The sequence below is a fragment of the Sparus aurata genome, chromosome 1 (assembly GCF_900880675.1).
Source record: "Sparus aurata chromosome 1, fSpaAur1.1, whole genome shotgun sequence".
In the NCBI taxonomy this organism is placed as follows: Eukaryota; Metazoa; Chordata; class Actinopteri; order Spariformes; family Sparidae; genus Sparus; species Sparus aurata.
Genome location: NC_044187.1, coordinates 17,303,597 through 17,321,424, shown reverse-complemented (window position 1 = coordinate 17,321,424; position 17,828 = coordinate 17,303,597). Strand labels below are relative to the sequence as shown.

Sequence of the window (17,828 nt, the reverse complement as noted above, 5' to 3'; positions counted from 1 at the left end):
CCTTCCTTTCCTTGAACCTGTGATGGTCCTGGAACACAGAGTCCTGTGCTCATAGTTTGAGAACACGAGATGTGACAGTACGTGAATACTCATGGGAGAACTGTCAACCATCTTACCTTCTTACCATGGTGTTGTATCCCGACTATCTTTGGATTTTGGACTGTTGGTTGGATAAAATAACACTTTGAAAACATAATTTTCGGACATTGATGACTATTGACCAAACAGTCAATAATTTTAGATGAATCAATATAAAAAGAAATTGTTAGTTACAGACGTAGTCTACAAAATAAATATATAAAGATGAAATAGTAACGTCTGGAGGTTAATGTTGTACAAAAGGTTGTCAATAACTTTTTGATTTACATATTCCAGTTTGTGTATAGATGTTGTGATGTAAAGAAAAGTGTTTTGTTTCTGATTTCATACTTTTCAGTCACTCACTTTTTGGAACCTCAAGTGAAATATTCATTTGTTTTTAGTAGGGAACTATGGAAGCGTATTGCTGCCACACCAGGAAGAGAGAAACGGCTCACTATCACATGAAAACATGACACTATTATAATGAACAACATCACTTTCAGGTTCTATCAAGAAATGTTCGCATCATATCAAGATATTTTCAGGTTTTTACGACATACAACTTTTCTTGTGATTGCAGTATTGTTGCAAAGTTTTAGTTAAAATTTTCCTGATACAGGTGAAACGATCCTGTTATAACAATAATGTTATAATGTGACGGTGAGACATTTTTTGTTTTTCCTGTATGGCAGCATTATACTTCCATAGAGAACAGTACTTACTGTATAATAGCACACACACACACTGGCAACCGGAAAAGGTTTTTGAATTTTATTTATAATCATGTATGACATGACTGGCAATATATACAACGTAATGAATATAGAAAATAGAGAGTAATGTCTTAACATCATTTTTTGCAACAGTGATATATGGATGACAGGTGATAGGTGGTACCAGATACTGTTGTGCAAATAATAAATAGTTCTCCTTCTTGCAGGCATACACGTCCTACTGATGCACGGGAACATTTATTACAGTCAGTGCAACAAACTAACAATAATGTAACCACGTTAAAACACACTTATTGTATACACACAGGATACAGAATGTGTCACTGGAGCTCCACTGAGGTTTTAACTTTAGTCGTCATGCATATTTTTAGGGAGTACCAAAATTATTATAGAGCCACATTTAGACAGTGCAGGTAGCATGCAGGGGACGAAGAGGACAACACAGAATCATCACATCTGAATCATAGTCATTGAATCAAAGTTACAAAAGTATTATTATAAACCAAAGCTGACCAATCATATATACCTGATATTGTTTGTTTTATGCCCAAACAAGAGGCGCTGTTTATTATAAATATTTTCACGACAGTTCACCATCATGCATTTTCATGTCTAATAAAGACAGAAGAGATGAAAATGGGGATTCAAACTGCACTGGTGAAGCTGGATCCATGAGGAAGTGTGTGTTTTTTATTGTATGGAGGACCAAGACAGCCCTGCAAAAAGTTCATAAAGCAAAGACCTTATGGATTAATTATTTAAAAAAATATAATTTATAAATGATTTATATTAAAAAATAGATTAGCCTGATTAAAACCCAGTTATCTTGAGTTTCTAAATGAGATCAACAATATGCTTTATTTGTTTCTTATTGTCAAGAAATTCAGAGACACAACACGGAATTGATGCTGCTAACAAGTTCTGGAACTTGGGAAGTATAGTTGGTTGTTTTCCTTTAATGAGATTTAGTGAATATAGAACATTAAAACAAAAACAGCCTTTTTGTTACCTTTTTTTTTTCTTATTTTTCTTTTTTGATTTACCAACCTGCCTCTGGTTCACTTCTACATTTGCCAACTGCATTATTTTTCCACTTTCCCACAATGTAGCAAAATCTATGTAATTCCACCTCACCACAAACGCCCACCTGAACTTGCTGAAATGTTCAAATGACCTGCACAAATTACAATAATAATCCATTGAAAAAGACCAATTAGTCGCAGCGTTTCTGAGTGAACACTTGACCTTCAAATGCTGTGGAACAGTAAAAAAAAAAAGTCACTCCAGGCTCCATTTAGCAGTTCTTTCTGGTATGTGTTGTAATTGATTGTTTTCTAACCTGCTGGTTCTGAGTTAAAAAATACTGACACAGACATTGACAAGAAGTCCTTAAAGAGCTCTGATCCAGCTCTGATTTGATGAAGCTTAGACCCGTCTGCTGATGACGTTATTTGACCTAAAGCTTCAGAACACCTACTCAATTGACCTTGTGATAAGATTGTTCTCTCAATCAGTTAACTGTTTCAGAATATACTGATGGATTACTGTATCCACTTAAAAAGGTGTTCTATTGATCCATGTATATTTATTACATAGAAATAAATGAATTGCTTTGTAACCATGCGTAGGGCTCTCTGGGTCCTCCATGCTGCGATGCAGGCGACAGTTCACGGTTTCCATAGCCTTAGGAGACCATCCTCGCTGTATGTGGCAATCAGGTTCTCGTGTGGGTGGTGAGCGATGCCAATTACATCTTTCTCGTGAACCTGTGGGTGCAGAATAACACAGATCACCACACATTCTCAGTTTCCCATCAGACGTACTGTTACCTTGTTAGCCTCCGCTAAGATTGCTACACAGCAGCAGCAACATAGTCAGAGTGTCAAGTGAGGCAAAAATATCTTGTTAAATACTCAGTGTTTTTTAAATAAATCACACTTCACAGACTGCCGCCTCTCAGAGACTTGACAATGAGTGAATATTAGCAGCAGAGCTTACAGTCAGCGTTTTCTGCAGCTTTCCCGTCGTGAAGTTGAAGCAGTACAGCACTAAGTCCTCTCCCACACAGTAGATCCACTCCCCGCGGGGTGACAGGGTGCAACACACAAAGTCGGCTGCCTCCTTTCTGTCTGAGCTGAATGTCTTCACGGTCTGAGGCGGAAGAGGAGAAGACATTTAGCCGATTACGAAGATGTTCAGTCATTGTGTTGGTGTTCTCCCTAAAATACTACAAAATTAAGGTAAAAATGGTGGAATGAACAATGAAAGTTGGCGCCAAGGATAGCAGCTATTGGTTGATCACTTGTTTGGTCGACCACGTTGCTCCAGACTGAATTATCTCTGCAGCTTTCTTACATTCTGTCCTTTCATTCATGGTCTCCAGAGGATGATCTCCTTGGACTTCGGTGACATTTTCTCTAGCAGCACCATATTGGTGTGACATTTATAAGGTGGATAAGTTTTGTGTGAGTGATTTCGACAGTTATTGGATGTATTGCATTGAAATTTGGTACAGGGATTCACGTTCCTCACAGGATAAACTGTAATAAATCCGGCTTTATTTTGAGATTAAGATTTAAATTTGTCCAATACTGTGGAAAATCATTCCCTAATGAGCTAATTAGTAAATGTCACGCTTACACACTAAACTAAAATTGTGAACATGGTAAACATTATACCTGCTAAACATAGGCAGGTTAGCATTGTTATTTTGAGCATGTTAGCATGCTGATGTTAGCGGTTAGCTTAAGACCAAGTCCAGCCTCACAGAGCTGCTGGCATGATGTAGACTCTCAATTTTGTCTTGGTGTTAATGATATAAATTTAACACATATGGCAGGTTCTAGCCAATAACAATCCTGATACGGAAGTACCGGATGTTCATTAGATCAGACTGATATGCCAGAGAGCTCTCACCTGACCGTGCATGTTCATGACGACTACCGTGTTCGAGTGGTTACAAACCACAAAGTGCTCTGGATTTTGGGGCAGGGGAATCACATTGTTGACGGGGACTTCTGATGTCCTGGACAGAGATTTGAATGTGTTGATGCATTCGCCAGATTTTGTGTTCCAAATCTGAAATATGACATAAAAAGAAAAATATTATAACATAGACAAATATTGCACAACTTGCAAGCACAGCCACATCATTTGCTCATTGTACCTTGACTGTGCCATCAGACGAAGCACTGATGATGTGAAGTCCATCTTCAGTGAAAGATGCATCATTTACAAACGACGAATGGCCATTTAACTCCTTCAGTGTCTTGCCTGACCTCAGTTCATGGATTCTGAAAATAAAATCGTTGAAAATTTGAAAAGTTGTAAAAAAAAAACAACAAACAACTAAAAGAGCAGCCATGACTCATCAACAAGTCTACGTATATTAAGCTAAAGAGGAGATTTTTCTTGACAGCAGATGAGGCTATTACTGAGAAGCCTGTCAGGACTGCTGCTGGCAGGATAATACTGAGGAAGGACCCAAATGCAGATGACTGAGGTGGATGTGGTGCAGTTCAGGGATTTAATGCACAGGTGTGTGGATGGGTAGGGCAGTCAGGTGGTGGAGGGAACGTCCGTGGACATCAGCAAGAGGGCCGCAGGTTTAAGGAGTTGAAGGAAAGCACATGGCCTGAGAGAAGTGGGGCTGGTGACAGGGACCGAGAGCAACAGAGGAGGGGGGCGCTAGGGATGAGAAAGTGGTTGAAAAGGGGAACCGAGGAGCGGATTATGACACAGCCGATGTGTTATTTTTAGCTCCCGTGCAGAGACTGGGTGCGGATTAGCTAAAGCGTGACAAAATGGCTATTGCTCACTGATTCACTCCGTCTCTGGGAGGATGGTATTGCGTATGTAAACAAGTTCGACTCCCGGCTCGTGGAATCGCAAGTGAAGAAACACGTTGCAGCTTTGTGCCCGAGCACATGGTCTCTCTCAGTAACGCCCACGCAGCACATGTGCTTCCAATACAGCAGAGAGGCTCAGCCCATACCCCCCAGGAGTCAGAAATAGATATTCAACTCCTCAGCTATGATGGGAATTCTGTGTGTGTGTGTGTGTGTGTGTGTGTGAGAGAGAGAGAGACAGACAGACAGACAGACAGACAGACATCCTTGCTTCAACATATTTACATTCAGGTACGCAACTTGCACCAACTGTTGATGACTAATATCTGCGTTGAACTATGAGCCTTTTCAACGGTTTAAAAAGCAATCAAGAATCAAAACATAGAGCAGAATTTGACAATGCAGCTCACGATAGTCCCTTTTCTTCTAACAAAGTGCCTATTTTCTTTATAAAGGACCCCCGTTTTATGATCACGAGCCCCTAATGTTTTGTATTTCGATTTACCAAAGAACAGAAAGGTGCATTAAAACAGTAATCTTTTTGTTTGGTTCTGTTGCCAACTCCCTTTTTCCCATCTGCTTTTCTATAAGACAGTGCTGTTATGATTTATTCGACTTGTTGTGGTAATGTTTAGCTAATTCAACGTGGGCTGTAAAAAGCCTTCGCCGCCTCCCAGCTGAACTCACATTCATGTGTGCGCGTTTGAAACTTTTATGAATCATGTCCGAGGTCAGTGGGCGCTCTCACTTCCACCTCCCACAGTAGACAAACAAAGTTTTTGCAACAACAAGGCTCCCACCATGTTGTTTCTCTTTTAAAATGACTGGTGCAGCCTGAACTGCACATAGTTAAAGACCAAGAATGAATTTCCTGTATCAGGTGTCAATCTAGTTCAACTCACTTGTTTATTCAGTTTGTTTCCCCCCCCATGTATAGACCTATTTATAGTGAAGCATTTCACTATATATTGACTTATTTATTCTTAGGCTTTCATTGATCTTACAGTTTAATCCATTTCACATCCTATAATTGCTGCTATTTGCAAAGCATCAAGGGTCTTACATTACTTATATATGTTGTATTTTATGAATAATCTTACTAGTGTTTATATCAGTCAGTGTCAGTGTGTCAGCCAACCAAATTTCCTTCCTCAACAGCTGCAGCAGCCAGCGGTGTGTTCAGTGTGTGCATGACAGTGTTACATCCCACCTGATGGTTTGGTTGAAGGAGGCGCTGAGGACCTGGTTGTTGTCCTTGGAGAAGCTCAGACAGGTCACACCTTTGCTGTGGGCGTGCTCAAACCTGCGCAGGCACAAGCCGCTCTGGATCTTCCACACCTTCAGCAACAACGCACACATTTTTCAGGAGGTGAGATAACATTGAGTAACATCATCAACTCAGACGTCAACACGTATTATTGTGAGACAGTATTTGAAGATCCAACCTTTATTTTGCCGTTCTGAGCTCCAGTTGCCAGCAGATCTGTATCCTGACTGAAGCACATGCACAGCACGGCTTCATCCATCATCATGAAGCTGTCCTGGGCCTGGTACTTTAGCTCCTGATTCATCCATGCAGACACACACACGTACACACACAGATAAGAAAGGCCAAGATGGCAGCATTGTTATACAAGCAACATAAACAGACTACATGCTCCAAACTAGTGCAGAATACATGCAATAAAAATTGTCCGCAATATTGCTGACAAACAAAACCCAGACAAGAAAACAAAAAAACATCCCTCCCTTTCCATAATAAAGTAAAAGCAATACGTTTGAAATATAAAGAAGTGTCATGATATAGAATGTGCTCACCTTACTGATTTTTCCAGTGTTAAAGTTCCACACCTCAATGAACCCGTCCACCGACCCAGTGATTAAGTATTTGCCATCGGGCGAGAAACGGGCGCACTCCACGTGTGACCGTCGTCCAAACTGCGGAGACACACGGCAACTCTTCATTAACATAATCTCCTTCACCTCACATGCTCACCTATTTGGTTCACTGTGTTTTTATCCAGATGCACAGAGAAAAAAAGCGCAAAGTAACATCAGGCGACCTCAGGGAGGCATTAATATTTCCAGCATGCTGCAGTCTGAAGTTGTGTAGGCCGACCGTTTTAACCTCGGGCGGAAAAAAAAGCAAGGACGAGCATCTCTTGGCAGCTCCATCTGGATACAAGCGATGAAAGCACAGCCAGAGACTAACACGAGTGCCTTCAGGTGAGTAAAGTAATTAGTTTTGTGTATTTGTGTGTGTGTGTGTGTGTGTGTGCGTGCGTGCGTGAAAGCAGTATCTTGCCAGCGTGCATTTGCTTTGAGCTTTATCACAGGAGAAGAAGACACCTTGGCACGTCGACAGTATAAAAATATCCATAAGATCACTTATGAACGGTGTGTGTTTTCGAGATATATTGCGGGGCTCGTGATGAAGGAGAGGCACTCTAAATTTGGATTCATTAATAAAAGGAGAAGAGTCTGTTATGCTGTCAATAAACTGTAATGTGCTGCCAATTTTACCTCGACTCATAATCACCAAACCAAACTCTGGATGTGCAAAACACCTACGACCTTAACATTGTTGTATAGGGTGTAAACAGTAAATTGGTGGGCTGAGTATTTAGATTTTTACTCAAGCAACTGTATCAATAGTGCACTGTTAAAATACTCAAGTTTAGACAGTAAAATGGTCCCTGTTTGTGTTTTTATTTTTATTATATGATGATTTTGGATTAATATTACTGCTGCATTAATGTGTATGTTGGATTTTACTGCTGGACATGTTTAGATGTTAGAAGTTTAAGCTCATTTTAACTACTTTATATACTGTTGGGTAGTTTAATCTGCAGCATCATATTCTGTAAAATCATCATATGTTCAATCTTTCATGAGCTCATAAAAACAGCCTGTTTTCAGCTTGCGACTAATCCAAGAGGGTTTTTATAGAGTTTATCTTAAAAATGAAGGACTTCATACTTTAATTTATCATGACAAATCAAAGGTTATTATAATCCGAGAAGTAACTAGTAACTTAAGCTGTCAGATCAATGTAGTGGAATAAAAATTACAGTGTTTGCAATATCTGAGCTTTAGTGGAGTAGAAATTAAATAGTGTAAAATGGAAGTTTAAATACCTCAAATGTGTACCTGACTAAATTTACTAAGTTACATCCCACACCTACAGTACACTTGTGTAATTCTATGTTAATCAGAACCTGGGTTGGTCTACAGTACCTTGATGTGGCGGTACAGCTGGGTTGGAAAGCTCTCTTTCTCCAAAAGTCTCTTGGTGCCAGAAGTCTCAATGGTCAAGTCGGGGGAGAGCTGATCCGAAAACTGCTGTATTCTCATAGACTGTGGAATAGACATGATCACATGAAATTTTAGCTATTGCACTTTATCGATGTTAAGGGCCGAGTAGAAATCACGAATGCTAAGAAGTGTCAACTTGAATATTCAAATTGTTGAGATGTGACACATGATGGCCTTCTTGCAGCTTGAAACTGTGAAAACAACTGTGAATATTACCTGGAAATATACTTTTAGTTGCTTATTGATACATCAGATTCAAATTTCAAATTGTCAAATTGTCATTGCTTTATGAATTAGTACAATAAAATCTGATTTACTGCAGCCAAAACCCTATCAACATGTTAGTATTGCATTAAACAAGCCAATTCTGTCGCTCGATACATTTCACTGGCTGCATAAGCAACGTGGGCATCACCAAAAACCTTTCCACAGGGCAAATGTACTTCTCTTCATACCAAAATAAAGGAGAATAAATTCTCTAGTCAGGTGCATTAGATCACCACAGAAGAAGAGGTGATTCAAACAGTGCCCATCAAACATGTGATTAAACAAAATTGTGAAAACTGGAATGAAAAAATGACATTGTGTGTTTTGTTGTTTGATGTTTTTTTTAATATTATTATTCATTTTTAGAAAAAAACACAAGAGGGCTGTTTTTATGAGTCAGAAGTGACCACATTTGGACGAGAGCTGGGGAAGATATCCTGATTGGATACACTGTGGTAGCGACTTCTCAATCACAAGGCAGCCACACCCTAAATCATACCCTGCTTTATCATCTAAATGGGACCATGATTTACAAAATCAAAATCATGCTGTGTTGAAAAAGACTTGAAACTAAAGATTAGAGACTAAAAATTGATTAGAAAACTGTTCACTGAGGTAATAAATCAAGAGAGAAGTACGGTCCTTTTCTCATTAGCTTACATACCATTATTTTTGAAACCAGTGGAGTTTCCCCCTGCTGGCCATTAGAAATAATGCAGAAGAGCTCAAATGAAAATATAAAATACAGAAAATCTCTCCTGGGATTGATTCAAAACTTCTCTATTCCTCTCTATTCCTTTGGCAGAAACGTGTGTGTTCATGTGTGACATCATCACTGTGAAGCTGATTTATAAATGAGATGTTTTCAGGTGAGAATTGAGGGAGATCGTTAGTGTATCTTTCATTCATAATGACAGAGTTCTATATTGATTAGTTGGCTTCCCTTGTCACATAATTAGAGCGAGTTTTGAGAGGGGATATTGATCGGTATACTCACACCAACTTGTTCCAGGAGCCCCATGAGGCGAGAAGGTGGCACCACGCTGACCTCCCTCACCAGTGCCTCGGCTATCGCTCTGCGCCGCTTCTCCTTGCTGCTGCCTTTAGGGTACGCCTGCGATGAGAAGCAGAGGAGGTTACTTTATAAAGCGCTTACTGGTGCAGTTGTTTTTAAACTAGAAAGGGTAAATTGTCTCACCTCACGAGGGTCAAAGTAGGAGCATGTTAGCAGGTTCTCCAGGTGGATGTACCTCTCCGGCTGCGTCTGCTTCAACATGATCATGGGGTCAGTTTGTCTGAGGAGCGAGCGAGCCGCTCCCACCTCCCTCATTTCAATGAGCTCCATTACGACCTGTTAAAGAGATTAGTGCTCATGAGACGCTGCTAATTAAAAACTCAAGCCAAGAAACAGCACTGAGGCGAAGCTCACCTGCTCATAAAGATCAATAAGTGTGTTGTCGGGCAACTTGAGGGACTCGATGGCCAGCAGGACGGAGTCCCAGTGGCCATTCTTTATGTCTGCAATGAAACTGTCGATGCTTTCCACCGTGTTGAGTGACACCGTGGTTTCCTCCTGTAAGGTGGTCAGTGTTCTGTAGAGGTTGTTCTCCTTCAGGTACTGCATGATCAGGCGGATCACACTGGAGAAGAAAGTTAGAGCAAAATTTAATAAATGTTTTCTATCACTTGTTTCTGCTCCATGTAACCTCAGTGAGGGGGGTAGGATCGCAGCCTTACATACATGTTTACTACAATATATATGTTTTCAGCACATAACATTCTTATGTTGTTCTGAGTTTCGTTTGTAGACAACAGCTACATTACATCTGACAAACCGTTACAGACCTGGAATTTGTATTTACAGCAGTGGAGTTGCACTCAGACACTGTAGGGGGCGCCAGATCACACACAATGCTAATTCCTACATAATGTTTCTTTGAAATACTGGTGGAATGTAACTAAGTGCATTTACTCAAGTACCACTTTGAGCTACTTGAGTATTTCCACTTTCTGCTACTTTATACTGACACTCCGCTCAACTACATTAATTAGATGCCTTTAGTCACTTGTTGCTTTGCAGACTGCACCAGAGCACATTTTTCAGATTTATTTATTTTATCAGCAGATAAAACATAGAAATAAAAAAAAACATCTTCAGAAAAATGCTCAAAGTATACAGTTTATATAAACAAATATATTTACTTTTAGGATTTAAAAAATACTTTCCATACTGAAAGAAGCACAATGTAATTTTTGTGAGAGGATTTTTAACCAGAAGGATCATGACTGGATAAAGTGAATAGACAAACCAACCTTAAAGGACAACATAATGTCATACTGTTTTACTTTGTTTATATTTTAACATATTCTTACTTTCTAGCTTCAAATAGTGATCTGGGGACCTTATTCTCCTCAGAAATACTCTAAAGTTAAAATTCTCAGTTTGAATGTCTTCTCCAAAACGACAGAGTGCCCCTTTAAGTATATTCAACATCAGACACTTTAAGACTGTACTGAAGTGCTGCTCAAACCTTTGCTGCAGTAGTGTTATAACATTATATCTTTACTTTGACTGAAGTAGGACTTTTGGTTGTACAACACTGCTTTTAAATGCAATTGAAAAATGTTCTCCATGTCTTACGTTTAATGTATTCCTACGCTTTGGTAAAGCGCTCTGAATTGCCTCGTGTCTGAATGACGCTGTATAAATAAACGTTCCTTGCCATTGTCTCTGTGACAATTAAATCACCAGCTGCAGTTAACATTTCTCTGTGGATGTGACATCTGTGTTGGTGCGTCTCCTCTGGCGTATCTTGATCTCGGAGAGGGAAATGTCAGTGTTTAACACTTCTGTGACACTCCACTGATTCTGAGTGATCAACTGGACACGGAAACACCGTTTTATTTTCAAAAACGCTGCCACAGATTGGGCTTTTTGCTCCCCCTCAAAACAAGAATCCTGCTTCATGTGGAGGTTTCTGTCCCAAAGCTGAGCCACATGCATTTTTTTTTACAACTCTCTGTTGCATCCCACCTTCCCATCTGTTGTCACTCCATCAGAAACCACGCTGCAGGAAAGTTTGGTGGCCTTTTTTTCACGTGCACCTTTGTCTACAGACGTGGTGTCTGGATAAACATCACCCACTCCATTTATCCATTTATGCTACAGTTTCACCTCCCACCATGGGAAGGTGAGTTTGACAACAAATGTGTAGGCTACCTCCATCCCCACGTTTCCCAACAGGAGGACTGAATATTCAACCAATGAAAAAGGGGCTCAGTCGCATCCGAGCGAGGGGGGGAGAGCCTATTAAATCAACAGGCACATGTGGATGAAACAGAGATGCTGTGTGTGTGTGTGTGTGTGTGTGTGTGTGTGTAGAGGCATGCGAAAACAGCCCGGACCCGCCTAATCAGCGAGAACAGCGGGTTAAATGGCTCCAAGCGAGGCGTTTGAGCAGCCTCACGGGGGACACTTGGCCATAGGTGCGACAGTATATTAAACATTAAAGCGGCTGCACAGGCGATTAAACAAAACGCCACATGGGTGCAGAAAAAAAAGCGTGCGCAGAACATAAATAAGAGCAGGAGTAGTGGAAGAAGAATAAAAGGACAGATTTGCAGGCTGCATTGGTGCGTGTAAGTGTTGTTTATTTCTTTAAATGACACATTGAGGCACACATGACGTATTCTAAGGAATGCTGTGATTGTATCATAAGAAGGAACTTTAAGAAAGAGGCAAAATAGCGGCAAAAAATCCCTTAAAATGAGCATTATGCAGTCTCCCAGGTAGATGCGTAATTTACAACTCAGTCATCATAACAGACCCGGGCACCTCTCATTCAGAAGAACTGATGTTTTCCCTTAAAATCACACATGCGGTCAAAACATAATTATTGATTGTATGTTCTACATCTGTCATTACACTTGTTAATTGCAATTAGACATTTAAAAAAAAAAACACACAAAAAGGAAAAGCGCACTTACTCCGAGGGTTCCATGTCCGCAGCCATGCTGATGTTGTCTCCTGCTGTTGCAGCGCTGGACTGACGGCTCGGCGGCTCGGGCTCGGGCTCTGAGCTCGCTAGAGCACGTGAAAGTCGTCTGCTGAGGACCACCCACTACACGTGCTCTCTCCTGTGTCTCTCTTCTTTTTTTTTTCTTTTTTTTTTTTTTTTGCGGCGGGCAGCAAACCCAAACTTGTGACTGCCGCCGCCACACAAACGTCTTGGCGCTACACACCCCCACACTCCCCTTCCCCTCTCCTGACGCATGCCGATATATGGAAGGAACATTTGTGGGCACGTTGCGTGCAGGAGGCGAGATGCTGCAGCCACGACACCAGCATCAGCAGCAGCATCAGCACCACGGACAGGAGCTCGTGGCTCAGAGCGTGCTCGCCTGTAGGAACCATTGTGCACGAGCCAAAACATCGCTGTAAACGTCCTCTCCTCTCTCGGTGCTCATCAATATGCACACCCAGAGCTGGTTGCGTCTGCGTATTCATCCCCGTGATTGCCAACCATCAACGTCCTTCCTGTAATCACACACTGCGGGTAGCGCGGTGCTGGAGCCGCACTCAGCGGGCTGGGAGTGTTAATGAGCTGAGATGTTTGACCCTTCAGTCAGAGCGTGTGTTTAATATGAGGCCCACAAGAGCAAATAAACCTGTTGGTACGGTCGTTAATCTAGAACAGAGGTTTCATCACTGTGAAACGACCTTGTAAAGGCTTTATTACTATTCTCCACTGTGCTGCATGATCTATATTTAGGCGTAGTTTGAATAAATACAAATAATGACTTGTAACACATACAAGATTCAAAAAGAGTCATTAATCGTCTTAATAAATAACAAAATCTGACAATATTTTATTCATGTGAAGGTTGGTTTGGTGGTTAATACTCTCTCCTCGTGAATGGTCAAAATCCTCTCACAGATCAGCAGCAGCAGCAGCAGTGCACCTACAGGAGGATTTATTTGACCCCTGTGTTTCATTGAGGACTCCAACATCAGAATCAGACATCAGTGCGGATCACTTCTCAAAGGCGCTGCAGGGATCAGACGCAGTTTGGCGGCCAGTGTTGTCTGATGGAGGGAAGTATGGGTCTGGTGTTCCTAACAGGTATGACAACACAACAAGCTGACCTTGGTTCCAGTACCTGAAGCCCCCCCCCCCCTCGTGATCAGATGCAAAGTCTAAGTAAACAGAATCGTGTTATTCATCCTGACCTTCAGAGCTGTGATGGCCGAGTGGTTAAGGCGTTGGATTCGAAATCCAATGGGGATTCCCCGCGCAGGTTCAAATCCTGCTCACAGCGGATAAGCCAGCTTTAATCAATGTCTATGACCAAAACAACAAGAACCGCAGGAAGCTCCTTGGAATTAAAAAAAGAAAAACCTGTTTGGGAAAATCAACGTCCCATAAATATGAGCAAAACCAGTCACAAATGTACATTATAATATGAAGATGATGCTGTCTGAAATAGAAAGGGCTCAGTCAAAAAACGTTTTCATGCACTCATTATTTATCAAATACACGTTAACGAATCCTTGAATTCACAACAATTTATAAATAGTTTAGGATCCTATGTAGGAAAGTATCTACTTTGGTAGCCTTTTAATTATAAGGAAAATAGTGTTTAATTAGTAACAATTGATATGACATCTATTATTATTATATTCCATTCATTGCAGGAATAACCTAGAGAGTATTTAAGTCATTGATAACAGGATATCAGTTGAGCACTCAAAGCTCCTGAACACTCTGAACAGTCCTGATGTAAGTGTTCATGATGCTCACTGATAAAAAATGTTTTTTTTTTTAAAAAAGACAAAAAATAAAAGAAAGCTCTCTGACTGAACGTTACCGCAGCTGCGTTGAGATCTCGCGAGATCAGTCCGAGAGCTTCTGGGCGGCGTTCAGCACAGGTGAGCGCTAATTGACGACGCGAGCACGCGATGTGAGGAGCGACAGGTAACTTGTTAGCCTTCTCTGCAAGGTGAGTGTTGTCTGTATTTTCAAATACAGTCTGCCAAACGTTTACTCGTATTAAGGGTTATTTTTTTTTATTCCAGTTTAGGAAACATGCCGATGAACAACAACCAGGTGAGAACAATCCTGCTGGATTACCTGTACATACGACACATCAACACGTCCTCATCCACTTCTAGTCTTTCTGCTGTTTGTGTGTGTTTCTACAAATGAATTCACTTGTAAACAGCCTGGATGGCAGATTCTTATCAATTGGTCCCCTAAATCATATATTTTGGATTTTTGGACTTCAGATTATTTATTTGCTGAAAAAAAATCACATAGTACAGAATACTTGTGCATCAAGTAAAACTGTTGATGAATAAAATGGACTGTATCTGTAACTCTTTGTGTCTTCTGATTTCTCGCAGAAGGGACAGAGTGTAGCTGCCAGACTGGCCAAGCTGCCAGTGGTTCGCTCAGCCTGTGTAAGGCTGTCAGTGTTGTACACGGACACTAAGTGCAGCCACCCCAGCCTGATGTCTGTGTGTGAGGGCCTGGAGACACGAGTGACAGCTCTGGCTTCACCTGTCATTGTTAAACTGGAGCCACAAAGTAAGTTCAGTCAGGGCTCACATGTTAGACTGGTACTGTCACACTGGTACAGGCCTGCACCCTGCTTCTGTTTCCAGTCTGGAATCAAACTGTGAAACAAAGAAGTTGATAACTGAAAAAAAGATTGCTGCAGGAGAACCCACAAAATAGACGTGTGAAGTATAGATACTGTAATCTCCCCTTTTGATAATCCTCTCAGGATGCTGAGTCAAGTCAAGTGCTAATGGGAAATCAAGTTGTGTTTATAGGAGCAACATCTCCCGCTAAATGAAGACTGCAGGTGTCATTTAATGCAGAAAGTTGACAAGTTTTCAGTATCTGCTTCACTGCCTGGATTATTTCCACAGTTGCCATTGCAAATGACGTTGCATGTAAAAGTCTTGACTGGCTGGAGATGAGGTTCCCAGTGCTGCACACACCCACAGAGCAGGTGCATTTTCTTTTTTTTACAGATATAAACGAGCCTCAAATCTTTCCATCAATCATCTCCTGGCTTTGGTCTGTTTTATCCAGATTGTTGCCACTGCCAAGACCAAGATGCACGAGATCCAGGATGTGGTGAGCATTGCAGCTAATGGGACTGTGGACTGTGTGACGTGGCTGATGGACATGATGCAGCAGGGCGGTGAGCAGGCTGACCAGCCGCTTGTGGACAGAGCCATCAGTGTGGCCTGTATGGGACTGGACTCTGCTCTGATCACGTCAGAGGCTCTGATGGACCGAGTGCTTCCTCCCACTGAAGAAGATAAAGGTGTGTAGCTCAATGAAGAGTTGCCTGATGTAAAACAGGTCACATTCAGAACCTAAATGTCTCTTGTCACTTAAATGATCTTCTTGCGGATTTTATAGCAGTAGAAGCTCACTTGCTGGAGGGTTTTGATGTGGCGACACCCAGGAGAAGTTACCCTGTGCGGCTGGTTTCACTCACTGCCAAGCTGTGCAGGAGGACCTACCGCATGGTGGGGTCCAGGATTCAATCTGTTCAGGTGTGCTGTGAGTAGTTTGTCACACATGTTAGAAAGTATGGGAAACACGTTCACAAAACCATAAACACCTCTTTAATATGTTGACTAATCCATTAATGACCCAACACCTAGATTTATTATGTCACTGAAAAGCCCCTGTTTTGTCTGTTAGAGATAGAAACGCACATTTTGCTACCGAAACGTTCAAGACTTGTGGCTACACATGAAAACAATCAAAGAGTTAAAAGTAAGAAAGCTGATCACAATGGTGGTTTACATCCGTTTGCATGTTAGGATGAAATGTCACTTCACAAATCCATTTGACTTGTTTTTTCTTGGCTTGAGAGAAGTCAGTCTGTTGTCCTCTACTCAACAGATCATGGAGAACTTGTCCATGTCTTCAGGTCTGGTTCAGGACCTTCAGACCAGCTGGCAGACCTTGGCCTGCAGTATCCAGGGGCTGCCTCAGTACGTGCAGCATCAGCTTGTGTCTGCTTTGTTCTTTATCTGCCAGATGTATAACTTGAGCTGCCCGCCGTCCCAACAACACCGGCCGAACCAAGAGAGACGTTGTCTAAATGCCGCTGAGCCCTCAACTCACAAGGACGCGGTCCAGGTTTACCATCGAGCGACACCACCGGCCGCCCGAATGAGGTGGCCGACCAAGACATCTCCATTTGATAACGGGTGTAATGTTAAAGGATGTATTGGTCGCTGATAGAACATAATGATAGTGTGCTGAATTTACGTCCTACTTTCAGGTCCAGCTGAAAATTGGCCTAAAATAAAAGTTGAACATTCATGAACTTTGATTCTCGTTGTGCTTTAAATCTGGTAGCTGTTCAGGCGGACAAGCCACCACAATTAGGCAATGTGTACTTGGTGCAAAAACAGGGGGGAATGCAGCATTGTTAATCATGTAACTAGAACAAAACACCTTCGATGTTGAATTTATCTGTACGGTTTAAACTCTGTGTAGCCAGAGGGTTTTCAAAAGTGTCTCTGCATGTCATGTGCCAGCCTACTTCATCCACCATCATCCCCGTCCCCAAAAAGCCGAGTAACCACAGGACTGAATGACTACAGATGTGTCGCCCTGACCTCTGTGGTCATGAAGTCGTTTGAGCGCCTTGTGCTGTCCCAGTTCAAATCCTTAACCAAGCCACTCCTGGACTCACTGCAGTTTGCCTACAGAGCCAACAGGTCTGTAGACGATGCAGTAAACATGGCCCTGCACTACACCCTCCATCATCTGGACTCCCCATGAACATATGCTAGGATCCTGTTTGTGGACTTCAGCTCTGTTTCAACACTATCCTCCCAGCTCTTCTACAGCACAAGCTCTCCCAGCTCCACGTGCCTGACTCCACCTGCAGGTGGATCATAAACTTCCTGTCTGACAGGAAGCAGCGCGTGAAGCTGGAGAAACACGTCTCTGAATCCCAGACCATCAGCACTGGACTCCCCCCCCCCCCCCCAGGCTGTGTTCTTTCTCCCCTGTTCTTCTCCCTGTACACCAACAGTTGCTCTTCTTCCCCTCTGCAGTTGGGATCCTTAACAAGTCCCGGGACCCCCAACCCCACCGACACCCTCACTCAAACCCATCACCGCCCCTTGAATCTTACAATAACGCAGAATGTGTTTTAAATAAGTTTTTGCACATTCCAGTACAGCTCTTCCATCTTCATCAATCATCCCACACTTTTTCTCTTTAGTGTATATATTAATCACTGTCTTCAATGTATGCACCTTATTCACCTAGAAAAATTCCTTGGTGTAAAATCCTTCATGGTAATAAATCTGTTTCTGATTTAAGAAAAACATTTTCATCTTCTTACAATATGACTTTTCTGTCATAGCAACCCCCTGACTTTATCCAGGGGGTTAGACCACCCCTTAGTCATTTCTCATATCAGTCGTTGTTGCCTTCTATAACTCAAATGGCAGCTGTGGCTCAAGGGTAGAGTAAACATCTTGTCAGAAGGTTGGTGGTACGATTCCCCTGGTCTGCGCGTCCAAGGGCAAGATATT

General features: G+C 41.8%; 2 protein-coding genes and 1 non-coding gene across 3 annotated transcripts; 2 read left to right on the top strand and 1 right to left on the bottom strand.

Moving 5' to 3' along the window:
• Positions 1–837: 837 nt before the first annotated feature.
• On the bottom strand, positions 838–12,430 carry LOC115584527 (WD40 repeat-containing protein SMU1-like). The gene is made up of 12 exons (XM_030422001.1): positions 12,233–12,430; positions 9,675–9,885; positions 9,444–9,596; positions 9,243–9,359; positions 7,901–8,020; positions 6,482–6,601; positions 6,109–6,225; positions 5,874–6,001; positions 3,982–4,108; positions 3,732–3,893; positions 2,814–2,966; positions 838–2,581 (listed from the first exon to the last, which is right to left on the bottom strand). The coding sequence occupies exons 1-12, from the start codon at positions 12,256–12,258 to the stop codon at positions 2,483–2,485; spliced, it is 1,533 nt and encodes a 510-aa protein (XP_030277861.1). The 5' UTR covers positions 12,259–12,430; the 3' UTR covers positions 838–2,482.
• Positions 12,431–13,482: 1,052 nt separating this feature from the next.
• trnas-cga (transfer RNA serine (anticodon CGA)) lies at positions 13,483–13,564 on the top strand. The gene has a single exon. It is a non-coding gene; the product is annotated as a tRNA-Ser (tRNA).
• Positions 13,565–14,201: 637 nt separating this feature from the next.
• On the top strand, positions 14,202–16,603 carry LOC115584542 (perilipin-2-like). Its single transcript, XM_030422032.1, has 7 exons — positions 14,202–14,220; positions 14,322–14,352; positions 14,649–14,832; positions 15,180–15,262; positions 15,346–15,583; positions 15,682–15,818; positions 16,174–16,603. Exons 2-7 carry the CDS (start codon positions 14,332–14,334, stop codon positions 16,513–16,515), a joined length of 1,005 nt encoding a protein of 334 aa, XP_030277892.1. The 5' UTR covers positions 14,202–14,220; positions 14,322–14,331; the 3' UTR covers positions 16,516–16,603.
• Positions 16,604–17,828: the final 1,225 nt, after the last annotated feature.